At 19.7% G+C, this 18,754-nt stretch overlaps 5 protein-coding genes across 5 annotated transcripts; 1 reads left to right on the forward strand and 4 right to left on the reverse strand.

Annotated features, from left to right (window-relative positions):
- Nucleotides 1-404: 404 nt before the first annotated feature.
- PADL01_0811200 (conserved Plasmodium protein, unknown function) lies at nucleotides 405-8,006 on the forward strand (the record flags this gene model as incomplete). The annotated part of the gene is made up of 1 exon (XM_028681452.1): nucleotides 405-8,006. The coding sequence occupies one exon, from the start codon at nucleotides 405-407 to the stop codon at nucleotides 8,004-8,006; it is 7,602 nt and encodes a 2,533-aa protein (XP_028537828.1).
- A 380-nt stretch (nucleotides 8,007-8,386) lies between these two features.
- On the reverse strand, nucleotides 8,387-9,825 carry PADL01_0811300 (GTPase, putative; the record flags this gene model as incomplete). The annotated part of the gene is made up of 5 exons (XM_028681453.1): nucleotides 8,387-8,435; nucleotides 8,562-8,705; nucleotides 8,806-9,205; nucleotides 9,364-9,513; nucleotides 9,684-9,825. 5 exons carry the CDS (start codon nucleotides 9,823-9,825, stop codon nucleotides 8,387-8,389), a joined length of 885 nt encoding a protein of 294 aa, XP_028537829.1.
- A 56-nt stretch (nucleotides 9,826-9,881) lies between these two features.
- Nucleotides 9,882-12,737, reverse strand: PADL01_0811400 (trypsin-like serine protease, putative; the record flags this gene model as incomplete). Its single annotated transcript, XM_028681454.1, has 13 exons — nucleotides 9,882-9,893; nucleotides 10,153-10,233; nucleotides 10,413-10,522; nucleotides 10,659-10,715; nucleotides 10,822-10,901; nucleotides 11,030-11,105; nucleotides 11,229-11,364; nucleotides 11,491-11,549; nucleotides 11,657-11,716; nucleotides 11,838-11,910; nucleotides 11,989-12,020; nucleotides 12,130-12,309; nucleotides 12,479-12,737. 13 exons carry the CDS (start codon nucleotides 12,735-12,737, stop codon nucleotides 9,882-9,884), a joined length of 1,215 nt encoding a protein of 404 aa, XP_028537830.1.
- A 1,000-nt stretch (nucleotides 12,738-13,737) lies between these two features.
- Nucleotides 13,738-15,120, reverse strand: PADL01_0811500 (sporozoite surface protein 3, putative; the record flags this gene model as incomplete). The annotated part of the gene is made up of 1 exon (XM_028681455.1): nucleotides 13,738-15,120. The coding sequence occupies one exon, from the start codon at nucleotides 15,118-15,120 to the stop codon at nucleotides 13,738-13,740; it is 1,383 nt and encodes a 460-aa protein (XP_028537831.1).
- A 1,371-nt stretch (nucleotides 15,121-16,491) lies between these two features.
- Nucleotides 16,492-18,129, reverse strand: PADL01_0811600 (karyopherin alpha; the record flags this gene model as incomplete). The annotated part of the gene is made up of 1 exon (XM_028681456.1): nucleotides 16,492-18,129. One exon carries the CDS (start codon nucleotides 18,127-18,129, stop codon nucleotides 16,492-16,494), a length of 1,638 nt encoding a protein of 545 aa, XP_028537832.1.
- Between the last annotated feature and the right edge of the window lie 625 nt (nucleotides 18,130-18,754).

The raw sequence follows: 18,754 nt of genomic DNA on the forward strand, positions 1-18,754 counted from the left end.
ATATATTTATATATTATATATTTTAATTATTATTTTTAATTTTTTTTTTTTTTTTTTGAAAAAGGAAACGTTTACGTATAAAGTTACACCTTATTAGAAATAATAATATATATATATTTTTTTCCCTTTATCTGAAAAATTATTTATTCATTATATATGAAAAATATTCGAATTATAAAAATAAAATAAGAGGGGATACGATTTTTTTTTTTTTTATACATATTAACAGTTATATATATATATATATATATATATATGTTTATATCATGTCAAAATAAAAAAATAAGAAACCACATGTAAAAAAAAAAAAAAAAAACTTATACATCATATAATATTATTACGTGAAATCTTTCATTTTTGTTTTATCCTTTATATTTGATTATTTTTACACACTGAATTGAAAAATGCTTGATGTGTTTAGAGAATTAAATGATTACACTAATTTTTTACCGAAAAATATCAAGGCAAATGTAAATAAAGAAAAATATGAAATACTTAGTGAAATAAAAAGAATAGTATTTTTAAAAAAAAAAAATTCTTATAATGTTGCATCAGTCATAAAACTATTTAATACATATGAGGTAATAAATACGAAAAAGTACAAGTCGTTTCATTTTTACATTTTTATGATTCGATATTTATGGAATTCATTACAAAATAAAAGTATCAGTCCAAATTTAAAGTGTTATATTTGTCAATGTATTTCTAGTATATTTAAGAATATTAAAAAATATATTTTATATGATTTCTTTTTTGAATATGATAGAAAATTAATTTTGAAAGAAGAAAATAATGGGGAAAATGAAAATGTAGCTAATTCTATGGAACCTAATCATTTTGACAAAGGTATGGAAAGTGATTGTACTAATAATTCTTATGCTCATATGAGTGATAGTTATTATGATGAATATCAAAATTTACATGAAGAGAGTGAAGTAGACAGTAGTATTAATGAAAACAAGTTTAATGTATTTAATGATGTGTATGTTACCTGTGATGGAATATATGAAAAAAATAAAAACAGTGAAGATGAAACATTTTTAAATGAAGAGGTTATAATTAATGGGAAGGATGAAAGTTTTCGTTTATATGTTCAGAAATGTATATTCAATATTATTGATTATAAATATTTGTTCAATTTACTTTATGAATATTTAAGTAATAACAACAACAGCAACAACAACAATAATAATAATAATAATAATAATAATAATAATAATAATAATAAACATGATGAATTTAGCCATAATTCATATAAAAGTTATATGGGTGCTATACTAAACCTTTTAAACCATATAAAATATTTTTGTTATTACAATATTGATGTACATAATTTATTAGTAGAATTTGCTTTAAATAATGACTATTCATATTTATATGAAGAATATGTAGATAGTAACAATAAAAAAGGTTTGTTTTCAGAAGAAGATTATTTTGATAAGAATAATGCTATTTTCATAATAAATAGAAAATTAAATGATAGAAAAAATATACATAATAATAATGATGATTATAATACAAATTGTGATGAAGAATATATTAAGGCTGATAATATTATAAATATTAATAATGATGGACAAAATGTTTTTTGTGATATGTTAGAAAAAAATCCAAATATAAAAAATAATGATAATATTATGAATGAATATGATAATTCATTAATAGAAAAAAGAGAAATGGAGAATAACTATTTGAATATAGACAAATCAGTATGTGATATAAAAGATTTTGAAGTATGTACAAGATATAATACCATATTTTTAAATTATGTTTTACTGAGTCAATTAAGTTCGCATGATTTGTGTTTTAAATTAATTAAATATAAAAAGGTACTTTATCTTTATAAAAAAATAAGACGAATTAATTGGAATTCTATTAATTATGCATTTGTTAATATCATATATAAAGGTTTAAAATATGCATATATATATAATTTAAATATCGAAAATGAAATGCAAGAAATTATTCATGTAATTTACTTTCTATTTTTATTTTATATAAAATTACCTAGTAATGTACAATTAAATTCATCTAAATATTTTATACCAGAAGATTACAATTTGTTAGTTAATGATAACGAAAGTGTAGTCAAAGTTATTTCGAAAATTTTTGTTTTTTTGTTGAACAAGAAATATAAAAAAGGAAATCATAATTCATCTAATAATAATGAACAAAATTCCCAAGAATTATTATATAAATTTCTTTCCACCATGAATGAGAAAAATTTTACCATGACAGAAATGAATACAAATGGTAGCAACACAAATTTTATGTATAATAATAATAATAATAATAATACTAATAATGATAATCATAATTTTCTTGAGGATAATTTTTTCCCCTTATTTACAAACATAGATACATACGAATATCTAAATATTATTACCTCATTATTTATGCCACATATACATCCATCCAATATAGGAAAACATATCGGGAATATCAATTTATTTATTAATTCCTTCTTATATTGTTTTATTAGAAAAATGAAAAGAGAAGAAATGTATTTAAAACAAATGAATGAAAAAACGGAAGTTTGTAAAGAAATGGAAAATAACAAAATAAATGAGAATTCATATCTTGATGATACTAATACAAATAATGAATATTTAGAACAAAAATATATGAATGATTATGTTAATAATTATTTTATTATGGAAGATGATAAAAAGTTTGTAATTGAGAAATTTATGGCCTTAGCTGTACAAGGGATGTTTCCAAAAAGTAATAAAGGAATTAGTTTATTTGAAAATATTTTAAAACATTTATGTGTTATTGATATAAATTGCTTAGATACATTTGTTAAGAAAATAATGGATTGTTTAATGAATGTTAATATTTCAACACAAATATGTAATTGTCTATTATCTTTATGTTTGTTATTACCATTATTAATAAAATATAAATCAAAATATTTAAAAGATATCTTATATGTTATGAATATGGGTATAGATATATGTGATGTGTATAAAAGTTTTACAATATTTTCTTTCCTCAGCATTTTATTTTCTTACATATCTATTGTAAAATTAGATAGTTCTACAAATGATGATTATTCTTTAGCTATTGATGAATATAAAAAAATGATAGCTTTATATAGTAAGGATAATAACAAAATGTTAAATAATGAAGATATAAAAAAATTATTAATAGAAAGAAAAGAATTGATTGATTATATGTGTTATTGGGTATATGAATTTTTTGATAAAATTCTGTATTTTATAAAATTTTCCAAGAGTCAAAAAAGTAAAGATAGTAAAAAACAAAATGGAGATAATAAAGAAAATAAAATAGAAAATGATTTATATACAGGATTAAAGACTACAATGATTTCTTTGTTTATTCATTTAGATCATGATATAGTATATGATTTAAGTCAAAGATTTCTAAATAATATCGAATTAGAAAATTCCAAATTTCTATCTATTATACCATATGCTATAAGTTTAGTAGAAAATAAAAAAATATTTGATCTTTTGTTTAATGCCTTTTATAAAAAATTGATAACAAAAAAGAAAAAGAAAAGAACAATTATATTATCCACTGAAAATAATAATATGAATAAAGTGAATAATGAAACATCAAAAGGTCTACAAACATCTTTAGAATCTAACGAATTAGAAGAATATTATGTTTATACGAAAAATGAATATGCAAATGATGATACTGTAAAATGTTATTTACAGTTTTTATCAAGTTTAATGAGAAAAGCAAAAAGTGAATATCTCAATGTAGAAGATATATATCAATTAATTAAAATATATATAGTTGAAGATAATATTACTGTATTCAAATATATATGTAAAATTATATATAGATTTTTAGAATATAATTTTAGTGTAACCATAATGGATTATTCATGTTTTTCAATAAATGAAAAAATGAGTAATAAGGAAAAATTATGTACAGCAGCTTATTGGGGAATACCATGGCATGTCATTGTATATTATGAAAATACATTGAATCATAAAAAAGTATCACCAAACCAATTAAATGATACAAATGTAGTACCAAACCAATTAAATGATACAAACGAATTAATCAAATGGAAAACACCATTATTAGAAGATATAAAGGTAGGCAAAAAGTTTATTTTTTTCCTTTTGGATTATTTAATAGACTTACTAATTCAATGTGATATACCATTGAATACACCTAATATTGTAAGGTATATTGAAAAAAGAAAGTTAGGTGAAAATAGGGAGAAAATTGAATGGAAATTTTCCCTAACATATGCTAATGTTATATCAAGAATATATAAAGTAATAAAATGTATAATTAAACCAACGAGTTTTCTATATCCAGATGAAAGATATAATTATAATAATTTATTAACCAAATGTCATGTTATTAATTCGAAATTATCTTTCTTTTTATATGTATATATATCAGAAATTGTTATTACGTTATCTTCACACGTATTAAAAATACCTTCAAATATTTTGGATATGTCCCCATTTATTCGTACATGTAATGACAATGAAGAAAAGACTGAGAACAGTTCGAATGAAAAAATTACCCAAAATATAGATAATAAAAATGAACTGAAAAAATTAAAAGAACAATTTTATAATACAGTTATAAATAATAGAGAAAAAGATATAAAAGCTGATGCAAAAGTTCAAAGGAAAATGATTAAGAACATACATTTCTTATTATTAAAATGTAATGAAAATGCAAACTCAAGTTTATATAATGAATATATTAATAGTGTATTATCATTTACATATAATATTTATCCTTATAGTTATAATTATGATATAATAAAAAGTCAATATATTAATAATATATTTTATTTATTTAATGAAAGATTAAAACAAAGAAAAAAAAATTATGCTTTTCGTGGATTTAGAAAACAATTATGTAATATTTTATTCTATATTAATTTATCTATTTATTCTCAAGTGCGATCCTATGCTCAAAATACAATTAAATTAATTTTGCCATCTTTTAAAATGATTAAGGTCTCGTTTTTAAAAACGTGTGCCTTTTATTTGAAAAATTACATTAAGTTGTATTTACTTACCAAAGGTTATGTTATACAAAACAAGAAAACATTGGATCATTCAAATGAAGGAGAATTAAAAGAGCAAAATATGAAAAGGGATGCAATAAATAAAGAAAATATGCATACAGAGAAAAATTATGAGGAGGAAAGTTCTGTTGAAAACACATCGGAACATATTAACAATACTGAATTTGTAAAAGAAAGTAATGCATCCAAAGAATATGATGATAATAATAATATTAATAATGAATCGATTAATAAATGGAGTTCCTTAAAAAGTTTAAATGATTTAAATAATAATGATTATTATGAAAATAAATGTATTAGCTCATTTAATGGAATAATAGTAAGCATTATAAACAATATGGGTTTAATAAAAAAAATTAGTACTGATGTGCATATATTGAAAAAGTTTCTTAAAATTATTATTAAAATTTTAAGATTAGATATACAAAAAGAAGATATAACTATGAAATGTATGAAGTTAGTTTATTCCATTATTAATAATAGATTTATTAAAAAAAGTGTAGAAGAAAAGAAAAAAAAGAAAAAAATCAATAAACTTTTTTTACGTTTAAAGGAAGAAAGTGAAAAAAAGAATAATGTATATTCACAAATTGTTATTATGTCATTTTTAATTTGTTTTAATAATTTTGTAATAGAAAATTATTGTGAATTTTATTTTAATTATTTAATAGAAAATTTGTCTATCAAAAAAAATGTTCATGTATATAATTTAGCATTTTGTGGATTAATTAAAATGTTGAAATATTTAAATGATCTTCATTTGAAAGATGTTATGCCTAAACATATAGCACTCATATTTGAAACAGATAAAATTTATAAAAATTTTATTGATATATGTATATATAAAAATTTAAAAAGCAAGAAAAAAAATAATAGTATGAATGCTATAATAATTAATTTGTCCAAAATTCAAAAGCCATTCAAGGGTTTTACACAAATAAGTGAAACGTATCTAAAGGATTTCTATTCTTATTATGTCTTCTTTGAATTTTTAGTTAATCTACAAAATAGTTATTTTGAAGAAATCCAAGAAAAAGAGGCTCGTTTGCGTGCAATGGAAAATTTGATGAAGGATGAAAATTACAATATGGATTTAAAACAACAACATGAAGAACAAAATATAAACGAAAATGTAGGTGCACATACAATTGAATGTATAAGCACACATAATGAAAATAATAAAGGGGAATTTATTGCAGATCATATAAACGAACATAATTTAGAAGAAAATGTAATAAATCATATTTCTTGTAATGAAAATATGATAAGTCATAAAACAAGTGATGTTAGTGGTAATGATAATGAAAAAGAATCAATTAATAATATTACATATACTGAAAATTTAAATGTCAAAAATTGTAAGTTGAAATACATTGAAATGGTACTTATAATATTAAAAGAATTACAAATGAATATGCATTATTCTGATAATGAATATAAATGTGCATTTATATCATTATTGTGCCCTTTACTTTTATCTTTAAGAAAACTAAAAAATAAAGAAGAAGCTGAAGATATAATAAATGTTATAGTAAACTTATTAGAAAAAGAAATTGTCATGGTAAATATCGAAGTATTTAATGTATGGATATATTGTTTTCATTTGTTATTTATTAATATAAAAAAGAAACATATTCATTTATATAATAAGTTATTTGATTTCTGTTTAACATTTAATGTTCAAGATATATCTAATGTAACATTTAAGAAAAAAATGCAATTATTAGATATTATGCTTTTATATAGTCTTCATAAAAATGTTTACATATTGGATAACAGCTTAATGAATTTTTTAAAATTAGTTGAAAATGATAACATAGCAGTTAGACAAGTTATAGGTGATGTATTCTGTTATATGTTATATGTCTTATATGACAATAAGCATTATGAACATTTGAAATGTATGTATTATAATATTTTATTATTTTTCTATACATCAGCTAACAATGTTATTACATATTTACAGCAAAATAGTATAAGCTTATCAAAACAGTCGAAATATATATATACCTTAGAAACATATGCATATTTAACACTTACAGCATTTAATAATAAATGTATGTACATATTTAACAATTTAAGTATTATATTTTTAAAGATGTTCATGTTATCATTTCAGCTGGTTGACGTGTTTATAAACGGATTGGTTAGTAAAGCAATCAATTGTTTTTTATGCCCATCTTTATATTTATTCAAATTTGATATAATAAATTGTAGTAACAATAATATACAAATATATGATATAAATAATGATAATAATAAAAATGGTAATAATAATAATAATAATAATAATAATAATAATATTTGTTTAACTGATCAAGTGGATAATTTAAATATTCTATTAGAAGAAGATATAGGGACCTTAGTTATTAAAAACATAAGTGATTTAATTAACAAATCTAATTGGAAAATAAGAAATTGTGCCTTACAATTTTGCTATTATTTTCATTTGTATTATTGTATTTTCTTTTATAATAAAAAAGAAAATTCTTTTCTTTTAAATATATTTATATCATTATTAGTTGATAGTTATGTTGAAATTCAAAATTTATCACGTGATATTTTATCATCTGTCTTTTGTTATTATGATAATAACACACTTCAATTGTTTTCGAGCTATTTTCTATCCCTAATAAATGACCATAAAAATTTACAAAAATTACCTTCCATATCTAAAGAAACATCATTAAAAACCATAGACAAAAAAAAAACTGTTTCTATTTATGCACTTATAAGTATTGTTAATTCATTCCCCAATTACATACCCTCATGGTTACCAAATATATTAGTAAGTGTAGCAAAATTGTCTAACAGTTCTTCACATGTTATAAAAAAAGAGATAGAAAAGTGTATTCAAAACTTTTTAAGAACACATAAGGATGAATGGGAATACAAATATAAGCAAATATTTACAGAAGAACAGTTAAATATTTTGGACTTATATAAAGGAGAGCTAAATTATTTCACATAAAATGTGTAAATATAATTTTAAATGGATATTTCTTTATATTTGTTTTTCATATATTAATATGATGTCATGTTAATATATTTTTTTTTTTTATTTATTTTAACATGGTAATATAATTTTTATATAAGTTATTTTATACAAAAAAATAAAAAATATAATAAATAAAAAAATAATATATATAATAAACAAAATATACATATACATAATATATAGTTATACATTCTTGTTTATTTATTTATGCAAAATAAAATAAACTTTTTAATTTTTAAAATTTTTGTTTTTGCATATTTTTATAATTACATAATATAAAAACATTAATAAAGACAGAAAAAAAAAAAAAATAAAATAAATAAATAATAATAAAAATTAAAAGATAAGAAAATTTATTTGTCTAAATTACAGTGATATTGAATTTCCTTGAATATATTTATACTGAAAACAAAAAAAAAAAAAAAAAAAAAAAAAAGTAAAAAATTTGAATATCATAATATATATATATATATATATAATATATATATTTTATGTATATATTAATACTTTTGGTTATTATTATATTACTAGTTTGTTTTGGAAAATTTTGAAATAGGTATAGGAATTTTATCAAGGTTATAAAAATTTTTGATTGCATTCAGTCTCCCATCTAAGTTTGAATCATATTTGTCACTCTTTGTACATATAACACGAAAGGGAACATTGGTTCTTCTAAAAATTTTGCAAAATTAATAAAAGAATAAATAAATAATTATATATATATATATATATATATATATATATAATTTTTAATTAGCATTATAAATATTACTTTATCATATCCACTAGAGATAAATCTATTCTCTGTACATCTACACTCATATCAATTAAGATAAAGAACAAACAAATTTGGTTTCTTAAAAAGATATAATCATCCAAATTTTTCCTTAAATAATCCATTTTTTTTTTGCCTATCCCTTCAGCATATCCTAAACCTGGCATATCAGTTATAATAAATAATCGTTTTCTTTTTTCATTTTCAAAAGAATATAGATTTATAGATCTTGTACATCCACTATTCTTGGAAACTTTAATATCTTTATTTTCATTTATTTTTAATAAATATCTTATAAAATTTCGAAGAAAAGTAGACTTTCCAACATTACTTCTTCCTAATATGCAAATTTCATTTACTCCATAATTTTCAATCTTTTCATAATCATGAAATTTGCCTTTAACAAAAAAAATAAAATAAAAATAAATGACATTATACATAAAATAAATGGTAAAAATATATGTACAACAAAAAAAAAATATATGTAAGTATATAATGTGTTATTGTTATTTCTACTTTGTTTCTATATATATATTATTTTTTTTTTTTTCTAACCGATGCAGGAAAAATATTTAATGTCTGATATATTAATATTTTTGTTTACAACTAATAAATTTTTTAGGTTTGTTTTTATTTTATTAAAGCTGATATTTTTATAAAGTTTATATTCCAAGTCCTCTTTATTATTATCATTATTATTATTAGCTAAAAATAAAAATTTATTCACACATATATATATATATATAACCAAATGATATCAATGCGCTTTCAAGCCAACATATATCCGTGTATCAAAATGAATAGGTATATAACGTAAATATATATATATATATATATATATATATATAGCTGTGTTATTTTACTCATAATATTACTTTTATACAATGGAGGTTTGTGATTTGGCAATGATTTAATATAAATTTTCTTTTGTATGTAACCATGAATACACATCAAATTAATAAAGACTGTCAGATAAAATATATATAAAAAATAAGAACTTTTTCCTTTATTTGGCATTTATCAAAACATGTTATTGAATTTTATAATTTAAGAACATAATAAATAAGTTATTATCAATATTTGACCTAAAACATTAAAATAAATAAAATATATGCAAATGTTCACATGTGTATTAGTTGTATGTTTATTACTATTTATAAAACATAATTTGAACATTTGAATAAAGATCAAATGTAATATAATATATTTTTAAATATAAATACTAATCATGATTTTATAACATACATAAAAAATAAAAATTTTTGTATAATATAAAAAATATATATATATATATTTATTTATATTTTCCATTTTTATGTTTTATCTTCATTTTAATTAACTTACCTTCATTTTTTGTTTTTTGTTATGACGCATTATTTCAATTTCTACGGGATTGACCGAAGAACTATTTAAGATTTCATGAATCTATAATAATATAATATTGGAAAATGGGAGATCGATAAATATAAATAAATAAATATATATGTATATATATATATATATATATATATATATATATATATTAATAATGTAAAAAATAATAAAAAAAAATTTTTAATATATAAATATATACACATATATAATTTTCTTTTCTATTTCCTAACCTGACAAATATTATTTATAATCTTTTTATTCATGCTTAAAATAATATCATCTTTTTTTAAACCCGCAATTTCAGCAGGTGATTTTGGCACAATATTATGAATTTTTAACTCTTAAAAAAAAAATATAATATATATATATATATATATATATATATATATATATATATATATACGTGTGTATGAAGGTTATTGTATACATAATAATTTATAAATAAATTTTCTTATATGTTGAGATAAACGTTTTACCTTTTTTGAAGGTGGAACCGTTTTTAAGAGTCAATTCTTTTTCTTTAAACATTATTCCTAAAATGAAAGAATATGTATATTTTATATATATATATTGTTTTTTTTATAATTTTAAAATGTATAATTTGAAATTCTTTTTTTATACATTATTAATATTATATACCTAATGATGGTTCTTTGTAATTTCCCTTATTTTGTAAAAATAATGCTATGTTCTTTAAAACATTAGAAGGCAAAGCCAACCTGCAAAAATAAATAAATAAATATAAATATATATATATATATAATATATTTAAGAAATATATCAGAAAAAGATCCATTAAATGTAAGTATAATTTAGGTTAATTATTATATTTTTAAATATTATATACCCATAATTATCAATTTTTTTTTGTATCATGCCCACAAGATTTCCATGTTGATCGATAAGTGGTGAACCGGACATACCTTAAAAAAAAAAAAATATATTAGAAATATATATATATATATATGTATATTCATACATATATAAAATAAAATATTAATTCCATGTTTAATATATATATAATAATAACCCTTTTAAGTGAGCACCTTTATTTATAGGATTGCTAATTTGAATAAATGGATACAAGCTTATTTGTTTTTTTGCATTAAAATTTTCAAATTTAGAAAAAGTTTGCTTTGGGTGATTTACTATCCCAACACTGCAAGTTTCTTTGTCAAATTTCTATATGTGGGGAAAGAGAAAATAATTAAATAATTAAATAAATAAATAAATAAATAAATAAATAAATAAATAAATGATATAACTTTGCATATATAACTATATATATAAACATAAAAATGAACATACTTGAATTTGTCCATATGCAATAACAACTTCTCCTTGTTTTAAGTCATCCCTTATAGTATCTAAAATGATAATTTTTGAAAAACATATAAAAATATTATTTCTAAAAATCCAAATTATAATAAAAAAATATATTCCATAAAATTTATTATGGTATATATATTTTTACCTAAGTTTATATAGGAAAGTTTTTCCTTTGAATTAATTTTCAAAACACAAACATCTGATTCTTAAATTAATATAAAAATGTATGTATATATAAATATATTTATATACGTTTCATAATATAAATCAGCGTTCTATGCCGATTACAAATATATTCCCATTCTGTATATTAAATATATTATTACCTTTATGCAACCCTATTATTGTAGCTATAAAAAAATTATCTCCATTTTTTATAACAAATATGTCTTCTTTGTTCTATTAAAAATATTTAAATAAATTCGTAATATATACGTGGTTGTATAAGTATAAATATATTCATTTATATTTTCTTACCGCAATGTTATGTGCAGCTGTCAAAATGTATCCTTAAAAAAAAATATATAAACATATATAAAATATATAAAGATAAAAACACAAATATTAATATGCATATATTTCAATAAAAATTTCATTTTACATATTTATATTGGATACCATTTTTGTTGTAAATAAATCCAGATCCCAAGAATATTAAGTCATCTACTTTAAAACTATCTTCAGATGATGTTTTCTTTTTATTATATTTATGAATAGTAACAAAGCTGTTATATATATTATTTGGTATATTAAATGAATAATTTAATTCATGATTTGTGTTTTTCATAGTTTTTTGTCCTATTATATAAATAGAAAAGTATAGAATGATACGTTTATATAATATACATATGATGAATTAATTATGAAACAAAGAAAACCATAAAATAGAAGCATAAACATGAACCATATAAATATTATATATATATATATATATATATATATATTTATTTATAATAACAAATCTTACTATATATATTTCCCTTTTTTTCCGTATGTTCATTGGATGATTTATTATTATTTATCTCTTCGCAGTAGGATAAATATATAAACTTTTCTAAAAATATCTTCTGTAAATGATCCTTTACACTATTTTTTATATATTCAAATTTATACTTTTTAGTCTTCATAACTGATATTTCATGAAGATACATTGGTAAAAAACTCAGCCTGTGCTTCCACAGCTGATGTGTTCTATAATAAAATAAGCATATGGACAATTTTATCATTTGTATATATATATGTATATATATATATATATTTTTTGAATATAAGAAGTATAGATGTTTAATATGGTAAAAATTGTTTCAACATAAAATAATATTAAAAATAAAATTAAATAAAATATAAAATGTTGGATATCAGTGTATTATTAAGAGAAAACTGCCATCCTCCCCCCAAAAAAAGAAAAAAGAAAAAGAAATGTTCAGAAATCGTATTACAAGAATTTGTAAACAACAATAAAAAGTATTAGTGTTAACAAAATAATATACACATGTATAAATAAATATATATATATATTTATTTATTTATGTCCTTTTTTTTTTTTTTTTTTTTTTTTATCTTATATAAATATAATTTATAGGCTTAAAAGAATTTAATATTGTATAATGTTAATAATTTTTTAGATTATTCTAAAATTAAATAAACGTTAAAATATATATATATATTAAAAAAATAGAAAAATATTTATATAAATTTGAATGCTTATAATTTATTCTTTTCTTTTTATCATTTGTTGAATGATATTCTTATGAAGGTTGTAAAAGATCATATGTACAATATATACATATATATGTGTATAAATATACATAAATATATACAATCTATTAGTTTTTGCCAATTGTGAAATTAGTTTTTCCAAAATTTCTTTGACGTTGAATTTTTTAAAACCAAAAAAAATAAAATAAAAAAATAAATAAATATATAAATAAAATAAGTGTATGTGTAATCTTAAAATATATAAAATATTATTGGAATATCCTAATTTTTTTTTTAATTAATAATAGATATGATGAATATGTATTTTCTGATAATATTTCTGTGTAATAGTATTAAATATAATCCTTTTGTTTATTTATTTCTTAATATTGTTCGGGATTTGTTTTTCACATTTCATTTGTACTAAGATATAAACATATATAAATATTAATATATATATATATATATATATATATATATATATATATTAATTTATTTATAACTGGTACAATTTCTTATAAGGTGGATCTACTTTTTACTCAAATTTGAATCGTAAGTTATGAATGGATCATCACTGACTTTATTTTTTTTTTCTGTTTTCATAAAATTATATATGGTAAGAATTAATATGGTACAGATAATACAGAAGAAAACCATAGATGTATGAGCAAAGATATATAAAGGTTCAATTTCATCTTCTGGTTTACATTCTCCATTATAACAAGGAACAACCATTTGTTCATCATATATATGATTATTACTATTTAATAATCTGTATCCTTTACCACAATATGACGAACATGTTGAATTATTAAAGAATTCAGTACATTCATTATTATTACAATTATCAGCATTAAGATTCATAAATTGAATTGCAGATGTTTCAGTATTATTTATATCTAGACTTTGTTCTGCATATTTATTTACGTTATTTGAAATATCTCCATATAAAAGTTGATATAATTTTTGTTCTATATCATTATGAATATATTTTTTTAAAACATCTATATTGATATCACTAATACTTGGACTTTTAGATACAAAAGTAATTTTTAATTCACCAACAATTTTTTTGTTTGTACTTACATCATCATCAACATATAAAGTACAATTATATATTTCCTCCATTTCATTTATTATCGGGAAAATATATTTATATATACTTCCAATCCTTTCAAAATGTAATGGACAATTTTCATCGAAAAAAACATATTTCTTATTTTTCCTTTTGATTCCTAACAAGTAAAGTATATCTCCTGGTTTTGCTTCAACAAGAAATTTGTTATCATCATTATTTTGATTATTCAATTTATCATCTTTAATTATATCTATTTTATTTAACAGATCAATGACAAGTTTATTTGTTAAATTATTTTTGAACGAAAGAGGGGAATTATTATCTACATCATTAATTAATTTATTATTCTTATTACTTGGGACATTTTTAATTGCAATTTTTGCTATACCTTTATGCGTAGTTAAATCATTTACATCCTTACTTTCAAATACACAATGAAGATAGGTATTTTTCTTCACTTTTTTTATATGTAAAATAGATGAAATATATTCAGTATAAAATATCGAATTTTGATCAAATAAAGTTATTTCATCATCGTTAAATATATCATATATAGATAATGCATTATTTCCTGATGATTCCAATGATACTTCATTAAAACAATTTGTTTTTATATATATATTTTCATTACCTTCTTTATATCTAGGTATAATTATTCCAATACTATCTCCTTCATATATTTCATGATAGCATATTACATCATCTTTCTGTTCATCAAAATATATATTATATTTTTCCGAAGAAAAGTCACAAATGTATCCTTCACCCTTCACAGGGTTACAAAAAAAGAAAAAAAATATATGAAAAAAAATATATAGCAATATGTTCGACATCTTAACCAAAAAAGTAAAATAAAAAATAATATATAAATAAATTATTTTTTTCAAGTATAGAGCAAATGACGTTATAAATAAATACATATATATATATATATAATGTATATATTTTTTTTTTTATATTGACAGGAAAAATTATCTTTGAAACTTTCAAAATTTTAAGGAGACAAATAAATAAATTTTAACTTTTGCTTTTTTATTTTTGTCTTGTTTTACAATTTACATATTAACCAAGTATTAAAAACACAACAAAAATATATATATATAAGCATGAATAGCATATCATTAATATCATATTTTTATATGCTCAAATTTTTTATTATTTATACCAAAAATAAGGATTTTAAAATTTTCATGTGTGAACACAAACACGAAGAAAAAAAAATAGTATAAGATAATTCCAAATGAAACAACTATTTTTGTCTATTTAATATTGAACTTAGAAAAAACCAAAAATTTTTTTTTTCTCCTGCATGCAGAATTTATATAGTAACTTCAAAAATTACATTAATGATCTGTTTACAATATTATATAACATCTCATAATGAAAAATTCCTTTTTTTTTTTTTTTTTTTTTTTACTTTATTATATAATTATTGGAAAAAGGGATCAACATTTAAAATTCGTATCCTTGCATTTTGTATTTAATTAAAAAAGGTTGCACCTTTAAAATAAATGTCCTACACATTAAGCTGTTCAAAATATTTAATATATATATATATATATATATTAACCAAATATAATTTTATAAAAAGTATTTATAGCTTCTTTAGTATGTTTCAATTATTAAATTATAAATTGTAAAAAATGAAATTTTTAAAACGATAAAAAAAAAAAAAAATATAAATATATATATATATATACATATACATAATTATAATAAAAATGATATAATCTCATATATATAAGATTTATATTAACATATATATATATATATTCTTGTATATAATAAGAATATTTATGGTTCAAAAGAATTTCAATAAAAAAAAAAAAGGAAAAAAAAAAAAAAAATTATATACGTATATATGTATATATAACATAATAAAATAGATTCTTTCTTCGATATATATTTCATAAGAAATATTTTCATATAAAATAAAAAAAAAAAAAACTTTTCTTTTTATTTCATAAATTCAACTGCATGGATATATTTTGAATATGATAAAGTGTTTACTTCTTATTCTGTAACTTCAAATATTTTATATATTATATGCAAAATGGGATGCCTCATTTTACGATTTTTTTTTCTTCATATCCCCCCCAAAATATATATATATATATATATATATATATGTGTTGTGTGTTTTAATTTGTGAGGTTTTCTTTTATATTTTAATGTATTTAATTTAATTGAGCTTAATATTTACTTTAATCAAATGTAAAATCCTTATTTAAAACTGCATCATCAGTATTTGCAAAGACGTTATTTAATGGAATTTGTGCATTATTCAATTCATTATTAATAACGAATGGGAAATATTTGTATAATATTTTCCATGCTTTATTACAAATATTATCAACTTTTCTGTCTTGTAGAGCATCAATTTTATGAACACTATCACATTCTTCAAATAAATGTACATATGGATTTGCTGGTAAGTTATCTCTTAATTTTTTATTTTCTCCCATTTCTAAAATATTTTCTAATCCCTCTAAAGTAACTGATATTATATTAGCATCTTCAACATCTAGTAAATTAGAAAGAGAATGTATAGCACCACATTCTACAAGATATTCAATTTGTAATTCGGATCCTCCTGAAGATGCATTGGAAATAGCCCATGCAGCTTCTTTTCTCACTTCAAAATCTTCTTTCATTAATATATTAATAAGTTGTGGAATAACGTTATTATCTATAACTGCTTGTATTTGTGAAATATTACCTGCAGTTATATTGGACAGAGCCCAACATGCTTCTTTTTTAATACTTTTTTTTGAAGAATTAAGTAAACAAGATAATTTTTGAACTGCTCCTAATTTTACAACTACATCTGTTTGTAAATCATCTCCTGTAACAATATTCCCAACAGTTCTTAATGCAGGTGTTTGAACTAAGAAGGAGCAATGACTTAATAATTCTACTACTCTTTCTGCTACTCCTGCATCTAATACAGAATTAATATTTTCATTTGAACCATCTGATAAATAGGAAAGGGTCCAGCAGGCATCTGTCAATATTTCTTCATCATCATTATATATTAAGGCAGCTAATGTTGGTAAAGCCTTGGAAACTATTTCAAATTTTGGTGCAGGTTTACCTCTACATAAGTTAGATAAAGTCCATGCAGCATTTCTGATTAAAGTTCTTTTATGGCTAGTTCGTAAAATTTTTAATAATAATGGTAATGAATTTTGATTTAAAACATATTCTCTACATTCAGCAGAATCTCCTGCAATATTTCCTAAAGCCCAAACAGCTTGTTCACACACATCTTCTTTTTCACTACTTAATAATCTAACAAGATGAGGAACAGCATTATTATCAATTACTACCTTAGTTTGTTCTTGTGATCCTGATGCAATATTAGTTATAACCCAAGCTGCTTCAAATTGTAAATCAGTTTTATCATCATATTTTAAAAATTCTACAATATAAGGAACAACACCTGAATTTATAACTTCTTGTATTGGTGGCCCTTTTTCTATAGATAATAATTTTCTTAATTCCCTTGTACTATTTAATTGTGTTACATATTCATTAGATCTTACACCTATAGCTAATGTGGGAATTTTCTTTAACATTTCTAATGTGTTTGAACTATTATTTGATGAAGTGTTATATATGGAATCATTAGTTGAATCATTTTGATTTCCTTTTGCGTAATTAAGGTTATATGTATTATTCTCTTCAAATCCTATATTAGCCATTACCATAGCTCTTTTACTTTCTAATTGACATTCTCTTGTTTGTTTTCTTATCTGAACTACTAAATCTTCTCTTTTCCTTCTTGTGTCATCACAATTCTTTTTAAATTCTTTTCTTCTAGCTTCTATTCTCCTATCCATTTTTTGCTATTGTACTATATTTATATGTATATTTATATTATATATTTTACAATAAAAATAATAAAAACGAATAAGATTAATATATATCAGAAGAAAAAAAAAATAAATAAAAACATATATATAATATATATATATATGATAAATAATAATATATTTGTTATCCTTTATTTATTATTATTATTTTTTTTATTTTTATATATATATTTGTTATATATATACATTATATATTTATATAATGCAATATTGTTCTTTTTTTATTTATTTTGTTAATATATTATTTTATTTAAGAACATAAATATATAATATAATATATTATAATATATTATTATATTATATATATTATAATTTCATACACTAAATATATATTTATATAAATAATATATATTTTATAAATATATTAAAATATATATATATTATTATATCATAAATATATACATTTCTTTTTAACATAATATTTTGAAGGAAAAAAAAAAAAAAAAAAATATAAAATATTATAAAATTTTGTTTATATATAATTTCATTATATTTCCCTCTTTATTTTTTTTTTTGTTTTTGTAAACATACTATATTATATATGTATAATGCTTTTTCATATAAAATATATATTCAATTATTATTTTTTATT

The sequence above is a fragment of the Plasmodium sp. gorilla clade G2 genome, assembly GCF_900097015.1.
Source record: "Plasmodium sp. gorilla clade G2 genome assembly, chromosome: 8".
Classification (NCBI taxonomy): domain Eukaryota; phylum Apicomplexa; class Aconoidasida; order Haemosporida; family Plasmodiidae; genus Plasmodium; species Plasmodium adleri (nom. inval.).